The sequence below is a fragment of the Panulirus ornatus genome, chromosome 32, assembly GCF_036320965.1.
Source record: "Panulirus ornatus isolate Po-2019 chromosome 32, ASM3632096v1, whole genome shotgun sequence".
Classification (NCBI taxonomy): domain Eukaryota; kingdom Metazoa; phylum Arthropoda; class Malacostraca; order Decapoda; family Palinuridae; genus Panulirus; species Panulirus ornatus.
Window position 1 is genome coordinate 23,665,292 of NC_092255.1, and position 14,959 is coordinate 23,680,250.

General features: G+C 44.6%; 1 protein-coding gene across 1 annotated transcript in view; it reads left to right on the forward strand.

The window, feature by feature from the left end:
• The window catches only part of LOC139759178 (uncharacterized), a 64,799-nt gene extending 50,236 nt beyond the window's left edge, over positions 1-14,563 (forward strand). Inside the window, exons 3-5 of the mRNA XM_071681225.1 lie at positions 11,550-11,700; positions 12,056-12,217; positions 12,518-14,563. Coding sequence (XP_071537326.1) covers positions 11,550-11,700; positions 12,056-12,217; positions 12,518-12,645 — 441 coding nt within the window. The 3' untranslated portion in view covers positions 12,646-14,563. The remainder of the gene's footprint in view (positions 1-11,549; positions 11,701-12,055; positions 12,218-12,517) is intronic.
• The last annotated feature ends 396 nt before the right edge of the window (positions 14,564-14,959 follow it).

Genomic DNA, 14,959 nt, shown 5'->3' on the forward strand with positions numbered 1-14,959 from the left:
TAAGCCGTAACAGAGTGAGAACGTTACCCTACGTGAAATAAAAGGGGAGCTGATAAGTTATCACCTACGGTAGGAGAGTCATCAAGATACTGGCAAACATATACACCCACACCCTTATCAACGTCTTTAACACCCTACTCCCACGCCCCCACTTCTTCTTACACATTATATTCCTGATCAATTCTTCCTCAGTTTCATCTTCTTTATCTACTCCGACTCACTTCAGTCACTTCCATTCGGGCAAAAGTTCATTTTCCATCACTTCTTTCACTTACTTTCATGGTTAGTCTCGCCACATCTTTCGTTTTTCAAACCTCTCTCCTCACGCTATCCACTGCGGTACTTAATTTTGTTCATTCTGGCCAAAGTTTAGGATTCTTTCTCAGTTATTTTGGTCAAATCATATATTTCTTTCATTTCTTCTCTCTCAGTTATAATCAATTACACTTCTCTCTCTATACAACTGCAGCTCCCTCACAAACTAACTTAAAAGTCATGTCTCTTTTAGAACTCTGTCCACTCTCATGCCCTCATACCACTTGGAAAATTCATATCCTAACTCACTACCCACTTAGAAAATCCATCTTCCAACTCAACATCCATTTATAATATCTTTGAATGAGTATCTCCTAACTCCAATCCACTTAGAAAATCTACCTCCAGACTCCACTCCCGCTTAATGTATCTACTAACCCTTTAACCACATAAAATCTACCATCCACACTCCACAACCATTTACTACAATTCCTAACTGTGCACCTGCCCAAATATATATATATATATATATATATATATATATATATATATATATATATATATATATATATATATATATATATACTGACTCCACGGTAACTTGAAATTTTATCCCCTAACTCCACTGGCAATTCTCTAGTTTCCAAACGGCGTTTCAGTGGCAGGAAAAAGTGTGCGGGTTACATCACCACTAGACCCCTCGCTCCCACTGATAAGAACATATTTCCCTTGTTAAATGACGCGTCTATAATTACCTTAAGGTATCTTCAAAGGCGAACACGAAACATCGATTTACAAACTTAACGCAAAAACGCAGCTGGTCATGACTGTACGTTAACACGTACACAAACGTCAAACACACACACACACACACACACACACACACACACATCATCCTACCAAGGGACCTACACAAACTCCGAGGCGGGTCCGATGCACGGATAATGAAATTCAACCAAAGTAATACAGTGATGATGGGATGTAGCGATAGAAGGCCCGATGTGAACATCATCCAGCAGGAAGTACGCTGCAGAATCTGTGTGTGTGTGTGTGTGTGTGTGTGTGTGTGTGTGTGTGTGTGTGTGTTTGTGTGTGAGAGAGAGAGAGAGAGAGAGAGAGAGAGAGAGAAGGACATGAGGGATGGAGTAAATAAACCTGGTAATGGAACTGTGAACGTTGACAGCACAAGTACAGACGCTTGCCAAGCTGTGTGATGGTACAGGAGGTTCAAGAGATGGGGCCCACACGAGTGTACAACTCCCTCCCCCGTACTGTACACATTGATACAGAGGCAATACACACACACACACACACACACACACACACACACACACATACAGGCGGCTAGAGGGAAGGGGGGCAGCAACAAAAAACCTTTAGGCAAGTTTAGGGGGGTAAGGAGGGAAGGTGGAAATACCTTGGTTGTGGGTGACTGAAGGTTGCGTAACGAGGCGTACAAGAAAGAGACGGGTGCTAAGGCCACATGAGGCCGTGGAATACCTCAAGAAAATGGAGGCGGCAGAACAAAGACGTTAGAGGGGAATACATAAGACTTGTGCTGCGTAAAGGGGCTGAGAAGAGACGCAAAAAAAAAGATGTTGTAGATATAAGTTTTAAGAATGGAGTTCCTTGCGAGGGAGGCGTGAAGTGTAGTGGGTTGCTCAACCTGCTGTCGCTTGACTGGACATGACAGTGTTTGACAGCCGCACCCACAAACCATAAGCACGGTGCTTAACAGCCAGGTTGGGAAGGTGATTCGTACTGCGCTTGACAGGCACGCTGGGACGCCCTCAACGAGGCTATCAGCCATCTAGTTATGAAGAACTTGACGCAAGCACGACAGTACGACCCTTGAGCACGACACGCTGGAGCGACCTATGAGCACGACGGTACGACCCTAAAGTACCATGGCCGGGCATTCAAACCTGATCCTTGAGAGTCGTTTTGAGGTGAAAGGTCGCAACGTCGTGCTCCAGGGTTGTACCGTCGTACTCCAGGGTTGTACCGTCGTACTCCAGGGTTGTACCGTCGTGCTCCAGGGTCGTACCGTCGTGCTCTAAAGGTTGATCAAGACACCATCATTTGTGTATGTGTGTAGAATAACTCGCATCAGTTCACCGTTGACACCATACACGGTATGTACTTCAAGAGTGAACTTACAATTTTACTGAGAACAAACGAATTTAAAATCCACTATGAATTGTAAGCTTCTCATTGGCCATTGTCTTAGTCTAAACCTCCTAGCAATTAAATACTTAAAGGCGGGTAAGATCTGAAAGATATCTGCTTAAAGTGTCTAAAACTACTTTTAAAAATACTTCCAAACTAACCCGTTCTAGTCACACGACTTTCAAATTGATGTTCCAAAATTAATAGCCAAACACAGATGGATATAATAAATATAATAAATAACATCAAATAAGAATGCAGCTCACAACACACAGTGGGTGCAATCATTACATTTCTCTTTTTCATTGAAGCAATAATAATAATAATAATAATAATAATAATAATAATAATAATAATAATAATAATAATAAAGGTGAGGATAATGGAAATTATTATGAACAATAATTACTGTACTACATGCAATAGTGCTTATAATACTGAAGTAATTACAAATTAATAATCATCAAAAAGATGAGCCCTAAAAATCTTTATAATCATGTCGGCAGATCTCAATGTGTGTTAGACTGAATGGCTATCAGAAGCTGAAGGTTACATAGCCAGGATTCACACCATACGTGAAGACGTGCAAAAATGGTTTTAGTAGATTTAGTTATGTGTGTGTGTGTGTGTGTGTGTGGAGGGCTAGGCTGGCGAAAGGCCTCTCCAACCTACAAAAAATGGAGAGGCGTCAACTGCACGCGGGAGCTGCCAGCCTCGCACGCTCCCCACTTCACCAACGAAAAAAATTAACTTACACAAAAAATCTTCCCGCCCTGAGATCGAGGGGAAAAAGGGGGGTTATATCGCGCAGATAAAAACATAAAAGCCGATGAATAAAAAGTTGCAAGAAGTAAGTGAATATGTATCAAGTAATTTGCCTCGGTGGTAACAATGTCGACGCAAATGGCGAGTTGAGCGAAAAATACTTCGAAAATCATGTTTACAACTTAAAAAAAATCAAAGGGAATTAAATCTCTCATACCTTATGGCCTTTTTTTTAAGACTACGAAACGAGGTGGTATTATCTTTGTCCGAGAATTATGGAATAGGGAAATACTGATAACGCAAATGCTTCTAGAACCTCAGCGATAATCAATACGTCACGAGTTGAACCCATGGTGTTGAAGTTGACACATCAATGGTTATGATCGATCTCAATCTCTGTTCTGTGCTACATACGGCCCCTTAATGGCAAGGGGGAGATTGAAGGGGGAAGTTGGGAGGTGGATAGGATACGGAGACAGCTACAACCTAGTCTACCATTTATGACCGGGAAGCATACGAAATTTTTTAAATTTCCACCGAATATCAAGTGAGATTTTTTTTTCCCCTAACAGTTGCTTCCGGTTTTTTTTTTCGCATTTTGGTTATCATCTTCATAAATAGGAGGAAAAAAATATCTGGCTTAAACAGCTGCCTCCGTATGCTGCCATCTGTTTATACTGGTCGTCTGTATACAATGGGTATCCGCTTATATAGACCACCCACAACCAATCATAATATCTAATTATGATAATTACCAGCTAATAAAGGTACATCATAAATTTTCATATGCAAGTACATACATAAAGACGGTTAAAATAAGCATACCTGGTATATCTATATCTAGCTGCAATTGTAATACAGTCTTTTAAGTTAGTATTAATATCACATATGTATATTAACAAACCGTATACCAGACTTTAATGAGAAAAGTTTCCACAACTATATTTTTATATGAACTGTTCAATATTCTTGCTTTTTTTTCAGTTGTCAGCTCTGCAAACATCTGCAATGGCATGATACAACTCGATAAATATCAAACCTCATAAAAACATTGTATTTGCATAATGGTTTTGTCCTACTAACTCCAATGCGGTTATGTATGAAGACAGAACATTATCCTTGAAAATCAATCACAAAATTTTGGAATATCAGTAACGTGTGTACGTTTGCGGATTTATAACCAGTAACAATGAGAAAAGTCGACTTACTGGTAAACATAAATAATGATTAAGGAGAAAACGGGGCAAACAGGTATATGAAAAGAGAAGGATGAAAAAAAAAAAAATTAAAAATATGAAAACTTCAAAGGTTCGAGAAACAGAAAAGGATTAAGAAATAGAAAAAGAAAAAAAGAAGCCCGAGAAAGGAGTAAAGTACAAAAATGAGCAGGATACAAAAATTACAGAATAAGTAGGAAGTAAAACTAGAATAAAACAAAACGGGAAGAAAGAAAAGGCGGGAAAAAATTAAGATCCAGAAAATAACAAGAGGTAGGAGAGGGTGGAGATTTTTTGCAATCTTCCGAAAGTGGATGGCCAATTCTGCATAATTTTTTTGGTCGTCATTATTTTTTTAACATCCTTAAATTAACCTCGCCAGAATTCGAACATAAAACCAAATCCTGACTACCTGACTCAACCTAAATTTGACCATCTAACTAACCCTAACCTAACTTGAAGTTGACGACCTAACCTATCGTAACCGTCACTAAATTTGATCTTTAAACTAGCATAAATTTGACCACTATAACCTAACCTAATTTTGACCATAAAGTATCCTAACCAAGCCTAAATTTGACTTCCACATCCAAACCCCATTTTCCACAACACTGCAAAGAGCGTCCACAGCAGGAAAAATGGCCAGGGCTGGTTGGAGGAGGAATGTATGCATCCACAACAGGTGGACCCAAACATGTCAACCATCCGCTACCACCACACACCACCATAACCTCCTCCTGTATTTGCACTTTACTAGACTCTCATATATTTCCTTCGTCTGGGGAACGGAAGATACATATTTTGCTGATATATGATAATTAGCTAATGTTTTAGAAACGAGGATGATAGATGAGAACAGGCGTTAGAGGGAGTCATACATTTCATCACAGAAATATGTATATTTGCTACACTTCTACAGCGAAGAACGTGCAACTGTTTCGTGACAAACAAGAGGGATCGAGCGTTCTCGCTGAGTTCCTTCTACATCGTCACTAACTGTTCCTCTCCTCCTCCTCCTCCTCCTCCTTCCCCTGTCCCTCCTCCTCCTCCTCTTCCTTCTCCTTCCCCCGTCCCTCGTACACAAGTCATGTTCCTCTAGTAGAGCTTTTCCTATGTATTTCAGGAGATATTAACTAAAACTTACGAGGAGCTCATCAAGATTGGCTGCCGTCTAGCGGCCGACAGACAAGTTCCGCTCGGTGGACATCAAGGATGGCAGAACTCGGCCGCTCAGCCTCAGTAAAATATTTCGACTTCGAAAAAAAGAAATTTAGACGATTCATGAAAAAAAAAAAATCGTCTTATATTTGGATTTTCTTATATTTACAATCTCGTATTGCAAGTGGTACTAATGGCAAGTTGAGGTCAGTAAATGTACCGGGTATTTTCAAAGCCTAGCTAGTGCTATGGACAGGTGTATCCCAATCCTCGATGCATAACTCCCTCAGTAAAATCCAAAGCTTAAGCTTATCATCCCTCGCCTCTACGTCTAATGTTGAGCATTCCTCTTTTTTCTCTGGCTATTACTTCTTTCACGATCAGTGGTCTAGCGCAAATCACATGGCTCCGCTCACCTGGCCGTCGTGACCCTCCTATTTATTCATCGTGTCATCACTACACTTTTCATTTCCCACCACAACCAACGGCCATCATCGCTACTCTCATCCATCACCTCCCCTGGCATCCCTCGGCCGAGCCTCCCTCCCCAACCTACGTTTTCCCTCCTCGTCTACTTATAACTTGTCGCTTTTTAAACGGAGAACATTTACATATATTTATACATATATCCCGTCGACCCATAAAGTGTAGGACAAGTTATATACAGAGCAGAGTGCCAGAGGAACAATGTGTTGTGCTGCCGCTGTCAAACGCGTCTCCTCCTCCTTCTAGTTACTGCGAGAAGAAAAAAAAAAAAATCTCCGACACGCATTGTAGAGATACAATACCCCTGAAGACATCCTGGGGGGAGGAAAAACCCAGACTCCCCCCGCACCCCCACTGACAAGCAGACAAGACCACCCCTTCTCAATCTCTCGCTTGCTCATAACTCGCCTTATTTCTTCCCGCTGGTTGACGCACCGGACCACACCCAGGTAGCTAACAATTTTCCCCCCGACGATAATTTATTTCGAGAGTCTGCAGGCGTTAGCCACATCAGGCGGAGCATGCGCACTCCCGGCCAGGTTTTATAAGCTGGCTTTATGCACGACAGGGGTGGTAGTACCTGGTCCTGGCCAGAGGTGGTAGTAAGGTAGGTTTAATAAACCCAGGTTCACCCCCCAAGTGGGTGGGTCCGGGTGATACGTGAGAGGATAATTACAATTACTGCGGTCAAGAACGTGATACGTCATCCTCCCAGGCTTACATCTCTGCACGGGTCACGATCCCCATCCTCCATAGAGAGAGAGAGAGAGAGAGAGAGAGAGAGAGAGAGAGAGAGAGAGAGAGAGAGAGAGAGAGATGCGGGCTACGTTCTGCTAATTCATAATTCACGTACGGCTGACGCTCCTCTTAACTAGCCATATACGAGATGACGTTATGGTCTGACGGGGCTTGTGGGGCCGTGGGGGACTGACACCTTCGTCTGAATGGCCATTGGGGGGGGACACCGACTGGCCATGGGTGGGTTGGGATGACACCGCTGATGACGATCCACAGGAAGGGTTGACGATGTCACGCCAGTCACGAGATCCAATTTTTTTCCATCTTCGATCAGGCACAACACCGACGAATTCATTCGCTTTCGAACAAATTCACCATCGGACCAAATTCGCTTCAGTCAAACTCGGGCGAGCTATTCCAGCAACTAATTGGCGTACCTTCACAAGGCGACGCGAGGTTATAAATGGTGTTTCTTGCTGGCTATATTTACCTTCGCTGTGTCATTTGGTCAGGCAGGGCGCGTGTTAATAAGGCCCTTTGCTCCAGCGAGACGCCCAGGTTGGGAGGAGTAGATTTAACTTAAGTGTTGGAGAGCAAAATGTTTTGTCACATGATCGTCTTCTTATTCTCTCACGATTCTTCCTAGAGCTGGGACTCTATAACTGCTTTCTTTATCATCTCTGACGTATGTAGTTACTAATAAAGCTACTTTATCGTAAAAGGAAAATTACTTTCTATACTGTATCATATACGGAGTACTTCATAGTGATCTACTTCCTATTTCTTTAGGGTAAATTTCCCTGTAAAAACTGTATCCACAAAACCACCTTGTTAGGAAGGGATTGAAAGACCCGGTCATTAGAAGTGGTGCAGGTCGACGAACAGACAGTTATCCACCACTGCTAGGAGCATAACGACCTGGTCCTTCAAGGTTAGACGAAAAAACCATGCAATCCTACACGGGGTTCGTACCACTGTGCTCAAACGCACTATTTCTGTGCTCAAGGGATTGAAATAACTCGTTTTGCAATGAGGAGCTTGCCTTATGAGTCGAGTGATTTCATTCGTTCACAAAAGTTGTGATTTTCAACCCCACGGGTTGTGAATGGAATTTTCAGTTGTTCCAAATCATCATCGGTTCATCGATCCTTTATATGTGATGTAAACACATGACGGTAGTCCAGTGTAGAGGGTATACGTGTTTTACCAAGTGCTCGTCAACGGTTTTGTCTCTCGTTTTGAAGGGTCACAGAATCCCTCGTGTCGTCCTGGCTCAGTGTTTGATTCGGTGAGGTCACTCCATTCACATCCTTAAGGTGTCTCAGAAATATTCTTCGTCCGCAGTGTATTCGAAACTCTGCTTCCTCCTTCATGGAGCGTGGGCCTAAGTGTTTCAGTTTCTCTCTGGGACAACATTACACTCCAGGAGGCTTTTCTCTCTTGCTGCAGAGGATGGTTCGTGCACGTCTTCACGAGTTCTTCATTTCTTTATACAATATTGCAAGAGACCGGTCCAACAACAGCAGCAGGGAGTCCCATGGTGTAGCGGTGATATCAGTTAAGCACAACATGATGGGATCATTTTACAAGAAGTGATTAAGGTCATTTATCTTCATGGTAATTACTGGCTCGCTGAACACTGGTGTCCTCCTTCTTTCTTGGTGTCCGGCATTTCGTACTCCAAACCTACTGCGTATGTGATCGCTTTCTCCGTCTCCCGGGCATAATGGTACTTGAAGGGTCGTGATTTAAATGGACGCTTACAAGAAGCACTTTGGCATCGATCAAAAAAAAAAAAAAAGTACACACTTGTGTTCTCTGCCGCAAAAGACCACGAGATGTCAGGGGAAAGGAAAGGAGGTCAGTAATATCACTCAGTTTTATAAAGGCCTTCCCAGGCGGAATGGTATTCACCTCTAGACAATAATACTTCTCCAGTCGACTTTCATTTCTCTGGAAGGAACACCACGGAAGAGGAAGGGGGTCTGATGAGAGATGGATGAACCTTACTGCAAACCAACCTTTAATATGGATATATATATATACCTGTATATATATATACACACAATCCAGAGGGGCTCAATTAACATCTTTCATACGCGTTCGCTCTTTCACGCTTGAGCGAGGAAGGAGCCTTAGAGGAAAACCTCCTCTCTTGGCTCCTTCCTCAATATATTACAGAATCAAACGCTTTACCTGAAGACCTGAAGCTAATTCGATCTATCATTTCTTTCCCTAAAAATCTAAAGTAAAAACAAAACACGTAACGCCTTCGTCTATTTGGATAGTCAATTTGCAAAATAAAAAACGCCCCTTCGGCGACGTGACGACGCAATAATAATAAAACTAGTAATAATAATAATAATAATAATGATAATAAAAACCCCACAACCACAGCATTAATAGTAATCATTATTACTAACGGCTCTAAACATTATCTGCAGCCAAAGGCAAGTGAAGTGTATACAAGAGTAGGGTAGGCGGAGTTGTATGTACACACGTCGTCAAACTCCCGACGAGTGATGGTAATGATCTTAGCTTTTGAAAGCCATCAAGCTCATCTCCCAACAAACTCGCCCTGAAATTTTCGCTCCCCAGCTCAAAAACATCCTCGTATCGCGGGGTATCATCCACCGTGAATTTTGCTGATGCATTATTATGTACACTGATGTATATTCCTCGTGCTGCGTTATAAAAACTGTATTAAGTGGCAGGAGAATAATTTCGTTAACATTTCTAGCCGCACAAGGCGTTTCGCGGCTGTCATGTCGGGTTGGTCCTGAGCCAATCAGGCGCCCAGCTATGTGGTGACGTCACGCACTGATGTCTCGTCGGCCAATGAGAAGTGACAGGCGGAACGACCTGGCTCTTCTGATGAGCGTGGCTCCACCCTGTCACAGGTATTTTGGTACCCACGTGCATAGCTAGAGCTCTACACCAAATTACGAGCCTATTTGCTCTGCACGTATTTTTTCCCTCGCAATATATATATATATATATATATATATATATATATATATATATATATATATATATATAAAGCAGGACGATGGAGCCCACTACCGGCCACAAGTAATAAAGCTAAAGTAAATATTCAACTTAAGAGGCAGGTAAGAGGGGCACTTGACAATGTAGCCATATAAATTAAGGAAGCTTCTGAAATTCCCGCAACACCAAAGCAGCAATAGAGAGATTAGAAACAGATGTCGCATAATTCTCTCTCTCTCTCTCTCTCTCTCTCTCTCTCTCTCTCTCTCTCTCTCTCTCTCTCTCTCTCTCTCTCCCATCCCGGCTCACTCTCCCACACCGTCGCTCCACTCCCCCCTACCTCTCCTACCCCCCTCAGAGGGTGAGGAGGGTGTATTCAGCACCTCCTCCTTCAGGGCCCTCGGGCAGTACACTCACCATCACCGCTGGGATGATCGCTGTCATTATATTTAGTGGCGTGAATCAGGTGTCGAGGGGCCGCACCCACGGTGGCCCAGCTGTTGGCCCGGGCAGCTAAGACCCAGCTGATTCACACACACACACACACACACACACACAGATTACACCTCATCCGACACTTCTGAAAGAAACTACACTCACTTCGCCACCGTCATATCCTACCATCAACGATCCCTTGTCCCTGGGTTGCAGCTCGGAACCACAAATGAACAGACACCATCCGAGCTGGTACTGTTACAAAAACAGCCCCATCGTAACTACTTCGATTATCATGCATAATCAGCAAGCTGCCATACTGATGCTAGTGTAAGACTTTTTTTTTATATATATATGACCTCCTCCTCAGCCCTTCGAAAAACCTATTTTCAGCCTTGGGTTGGAATTAATTCAATATATTCTGACCATTATTATCATTATTGTTATGCCTGATATGTTACGTATCAAGTTTACAAACAGTGTGGGTTGCATCACACACCTGGTTCCACGCTGGGTTATGTCAAACACCTGGCACCAGTAAAGGCTGTGTCCACCATCATGACAAATGGGTAACATCAAACTCGTCACTCAATAACATACAGGAATCCATCATTTTACTTTTAAGGTTCATTCTAATTATTTTCAGTCTGAAATCCTTTAATGATCATGACTGAAGAGACAGTAGTTACCTTATAACCTCAGAGGTGGTCTATATGTCTTGACCCTCAAGTATTTCCAGCCCTACTATATAATGCAACATTGTAGAATGTCCCATTAACCATGTCATCAGGCATGGGTATATGTCTGACATATATATAACAAAATAATTTATATCTTTAACAAATTTTTATTTAACATCATCATTTCCTCCCCAGTTACCCCCAAAAAGTCCCCCACTGCCTCCCCCACGTCCTAGGGACTCCATCCTCCCCACCACCTGAGGACTCTCCCTTACCTCTCAAAACGATCTTAGGTTTCCCCCACCACCTTACGGACAACGCCCAAGCCCGGATCTTGAAGACATATGCCACTGGAACATAGTCACCTTACAGGCACAGCTCTGGATCTCCCCCTCATCCTTCCGTATACCCAATTCTTTTTTCGGCCAAGAACAACCCAAGTCATTGGCCCTTTGGGTTACTCCTATGTCCTGCTGAACGTAACATGTCTTTCCAGTCGCCCCTGGAACACTGTCTACCCTTTCAGACAAGCCTTGGCAACACCATCCCTGCCACGAGAGAGAGAGAGAGAGAGAGAGAGAGAGAGAGAGAGAGAGAGAGAGAGAGAGAGAGAGAGAGAGAGAGAGAGGCCAGAAATCACCCCACTTCCTCTCGGCAGGTCTGGTTCCAGAACCGCAGAGCCAAGTTCCGACGCAACGAGCGAAGCGTCCTGGCGCAGCGCAGCTCATCCTTCCGTCCTGCTGAACCCGCGCCATCTGTCGCCTCCTCCACGGGTCCTGTCGAGCAACCCCTCGCTCCTAGGCCCTCAGGTACAGTACCTCCTATGACCCCCTCCCCCCCCTTCCCCCTGCCCGCGGGTAAACCCAATCCCCAGAGAATCGTGATGCGAACTCTCATAACCCTAGAACCCCGAGCTCACGAAAATCATGACCCCGCTCCGAACCACAGATGAAAAGACCTTGACAATCAGGCCCGCAAGTTTATAATTATTTGAAGCAGCAGCAGCATTAACAATAAATAGTAGTAGTAGTAGTAGTAGTAGTAGTGGCAGCAGTAACAGTAGTAGTAGTAGTAGTAGTAGTAGGAGGAGGAGGAGGAGGAGGAGTAGGAGGAGGAGAAGCAGTAGTATTCAGGACTCCCCTGACGATGTTTCTCGTCTTGCAGGCAGCGGCAGCATGGCGATGTGTGACTACAGTGGGTATGGCACAGTGGGCGTGGCGACCTGGAAGGGTTCTAGTGGCACCGTGGGCAGTGCCACGCCCCCTTACCTCACCCACTTCACCCCCACCACTTCCCCTACCCCGATGTGTACCTCCCTACCCCCAGGTAAGGACTCATTCAGGAGTACACTCACGCACTCAAGTTTTCTTTCTTGGATTCCCTCAAACAAACACTCGGACTTACATTTCTTTTAAGGATTCACTCAAAAACACTTACGACCCTTGAGGTTCAAAGGGTCAAACATTCATATCCAAGGGTCGTCATGTCGTACTCAAGGGTCGTACTTTCGAGATTCAGCATCCACCATCTCCCCAAAATTAATCAAACTCCCTAAATGAAAGTAATATTCTGAATGTGTTGCTAAGACTTCGACCCGAATGGTTATGGTGTCTCTCTCTCCGGCAGGACTGGGAGGGACCTACGGAGGCGGAGTGGGAGGTGCAAGTCAGATGGGCGGGGCATACATGGGCTCCTCCCTAGCCAACCTCAGACTGCGTGCCCACGAGTACTCCCTCCACCAGGGGCAGGTCTGAGTGCCATCCTGACCACTGTTGCTACTGGAGGAGGTGCCATGGTGCCCATAAGACTCGCACTGCCTCTGCTGCAGGAAGTGCCATCGCGCCCATAAGACCGGCACTGCTTCTGCTGCCGTGGTGCCCATAAGACTCATACTGTCTCTACTGCAGAAGGTTCTATGGTGCCCACAAGACTGGCACTGTCCCGCTGCAGGAGGTGCCATGGCGCCCACAAGACTGGCACTGTCCCGCTGCAGGAGGTGCCATGGCGCCCACAAGACTGGCACTGTCCCGCTGCAGGAGGTGCCATGGCGCCCACACAACTGTCACTGCAGGAAGGACGCAGCACCACAGTACACACGACCAGCTGCTGGCACTGTTGATAACGCTCGAAATCGAGGACCCGAATTCCCTTCACGTTGACGACAGGTAACAGGAAGAGACCCCTCTGTGTTCCCTACACCCAGTAGAGAGACACCAGAGATATCCCAGTCTCCCTACAGTGCCGGCACTGCATCAGTGAGACACCTGATGCCTCCCTCCATGACATCTCAAACAGTGCTATCATTTATAGGACACATCAAAGGTGCCACCGTCGGTCCACAGTTCCTAGAAACACTCTGTAATTTCATTTTTTTTTTGACTGCGAACCTTCGACAGTGGAGAGGTTCGTTCTCTGGTCACTCTCCTTCAACCTCTGTTGCTGGGACATTTTTGTATCATATGAATCGTGACCTTCTGTGGTAGAGAGAGAGAGACCTATGGTAGACATCTGTGACCCTTGACCTTCTTCCGTCCCTGGACAGACCCAAAGCCACACTATCCAACCAGTGAATGTCCCTCCACTATGTAAATATATACTGAATTTCAAATGAAGGCCGTGTTTCGTGATCAGTGCTGTCTGAAAGAATAAACCCGAGGGTAAAAACATAATCTTAGAGAAGAATCATGTTTGTTTCGAGATATAACCAACGCTAGATAGCCAGGGTCGTGTGTCATACAGGCCGGACTCTCCCAGACTCATGATTCCTACTGTGTTATCCGTCGAGCGGCCTGGACACCTTAGCCAGCTCTGCGTCCCCCTGGCCTTCGAAGCGACGATTCTTGGCTAGAGGAGGAAGACCTCCTCGGGAGGGAAATCACTTTGCTGCATCAGCTCTCCGTCGTGTGGGCTCGGGTATCTAGCGGCCCACCTTCTGTGTTGTATATCATTCTTTACCGATGGTAATATTGATCTAAGTTTATGTTTCTACAGCAAGAACAGCTAATATCTGTCTAAGACGCTGAAACGAAGTGGAACAATTCACGAGCCAGTACCAATCAGACATACTGAAACGAAACAAGTGAACAGCATTAACGATAACAGTGTTGACCTCCAGGACTCTTGTTGGAAAATTCTGTGTGGTGTCGTCATCTCGGTCTTCAGGAGAGAGAGAGAGAGACAGGCTCCAGTTATGTCCGGTATAAGGAAGGTCTCCGGAAGGCATCATCAAAGTTTCAGCCACGCCCGCATCCCATGATCGTCCACACAACCGAGACAAACACGACCACAACCACTGACACACCTCCTGACCTTCTCCAAAGCTCCTGTGTGCTGGAGCTGAGAGTGGCGCGTGCTGTGAGTCGGGTACGCCTAAGGTTGAAAACTTGTGAACTATCATGACTGGCACGAAGCAAGGGTGTACATTCAGTCTGTCTTGTGTAGGTGGATCATCACCCTGGCTAACCACTGGGGGATCATGGTAAATGCCAGGACTAAGAGGTCAAGTCATTGCATGAGAACACGTTCACAGCAAACACTCCCCTTTATCTTATGCATTATCTCACTGTAAAATCTTATATTACAAATCACAGTTAATGGCCAAGTCATGTTCATTAGGAGTGAACCAATTTCTTACTGAATGTAAAACTATAAAGATAATATATTGTGGATCGCAATGGTTTTCATTTCATTATCCCCAAATATATCATTCCTCACACGCTGCTATTACTAAGTGTCTAATAATTAGCAACATGTACACAAACACACATTCATACACAACGTAAATTAGTATATATATCTTTATGTTTGTTGAGATGGCACGGGCAATCGAGGCCCCTAATAAAGGCAACCTCATTAACGTTATATGTACACATAAACTTGTCTGAGCCAGGTATGCATTTCATCGACCAACACCCTCAGGACAGATGAACAGCTGGGTTGACTGTGGGCTGACTGCCACAACCAGGATTCGAACCTATGCGCTCGACCCTTGGCGGCCAGGAACGCTAATCGCAACACATGCAGTCTCTCCCTACAATGCACAAACGGCAATCACACACACACACACAC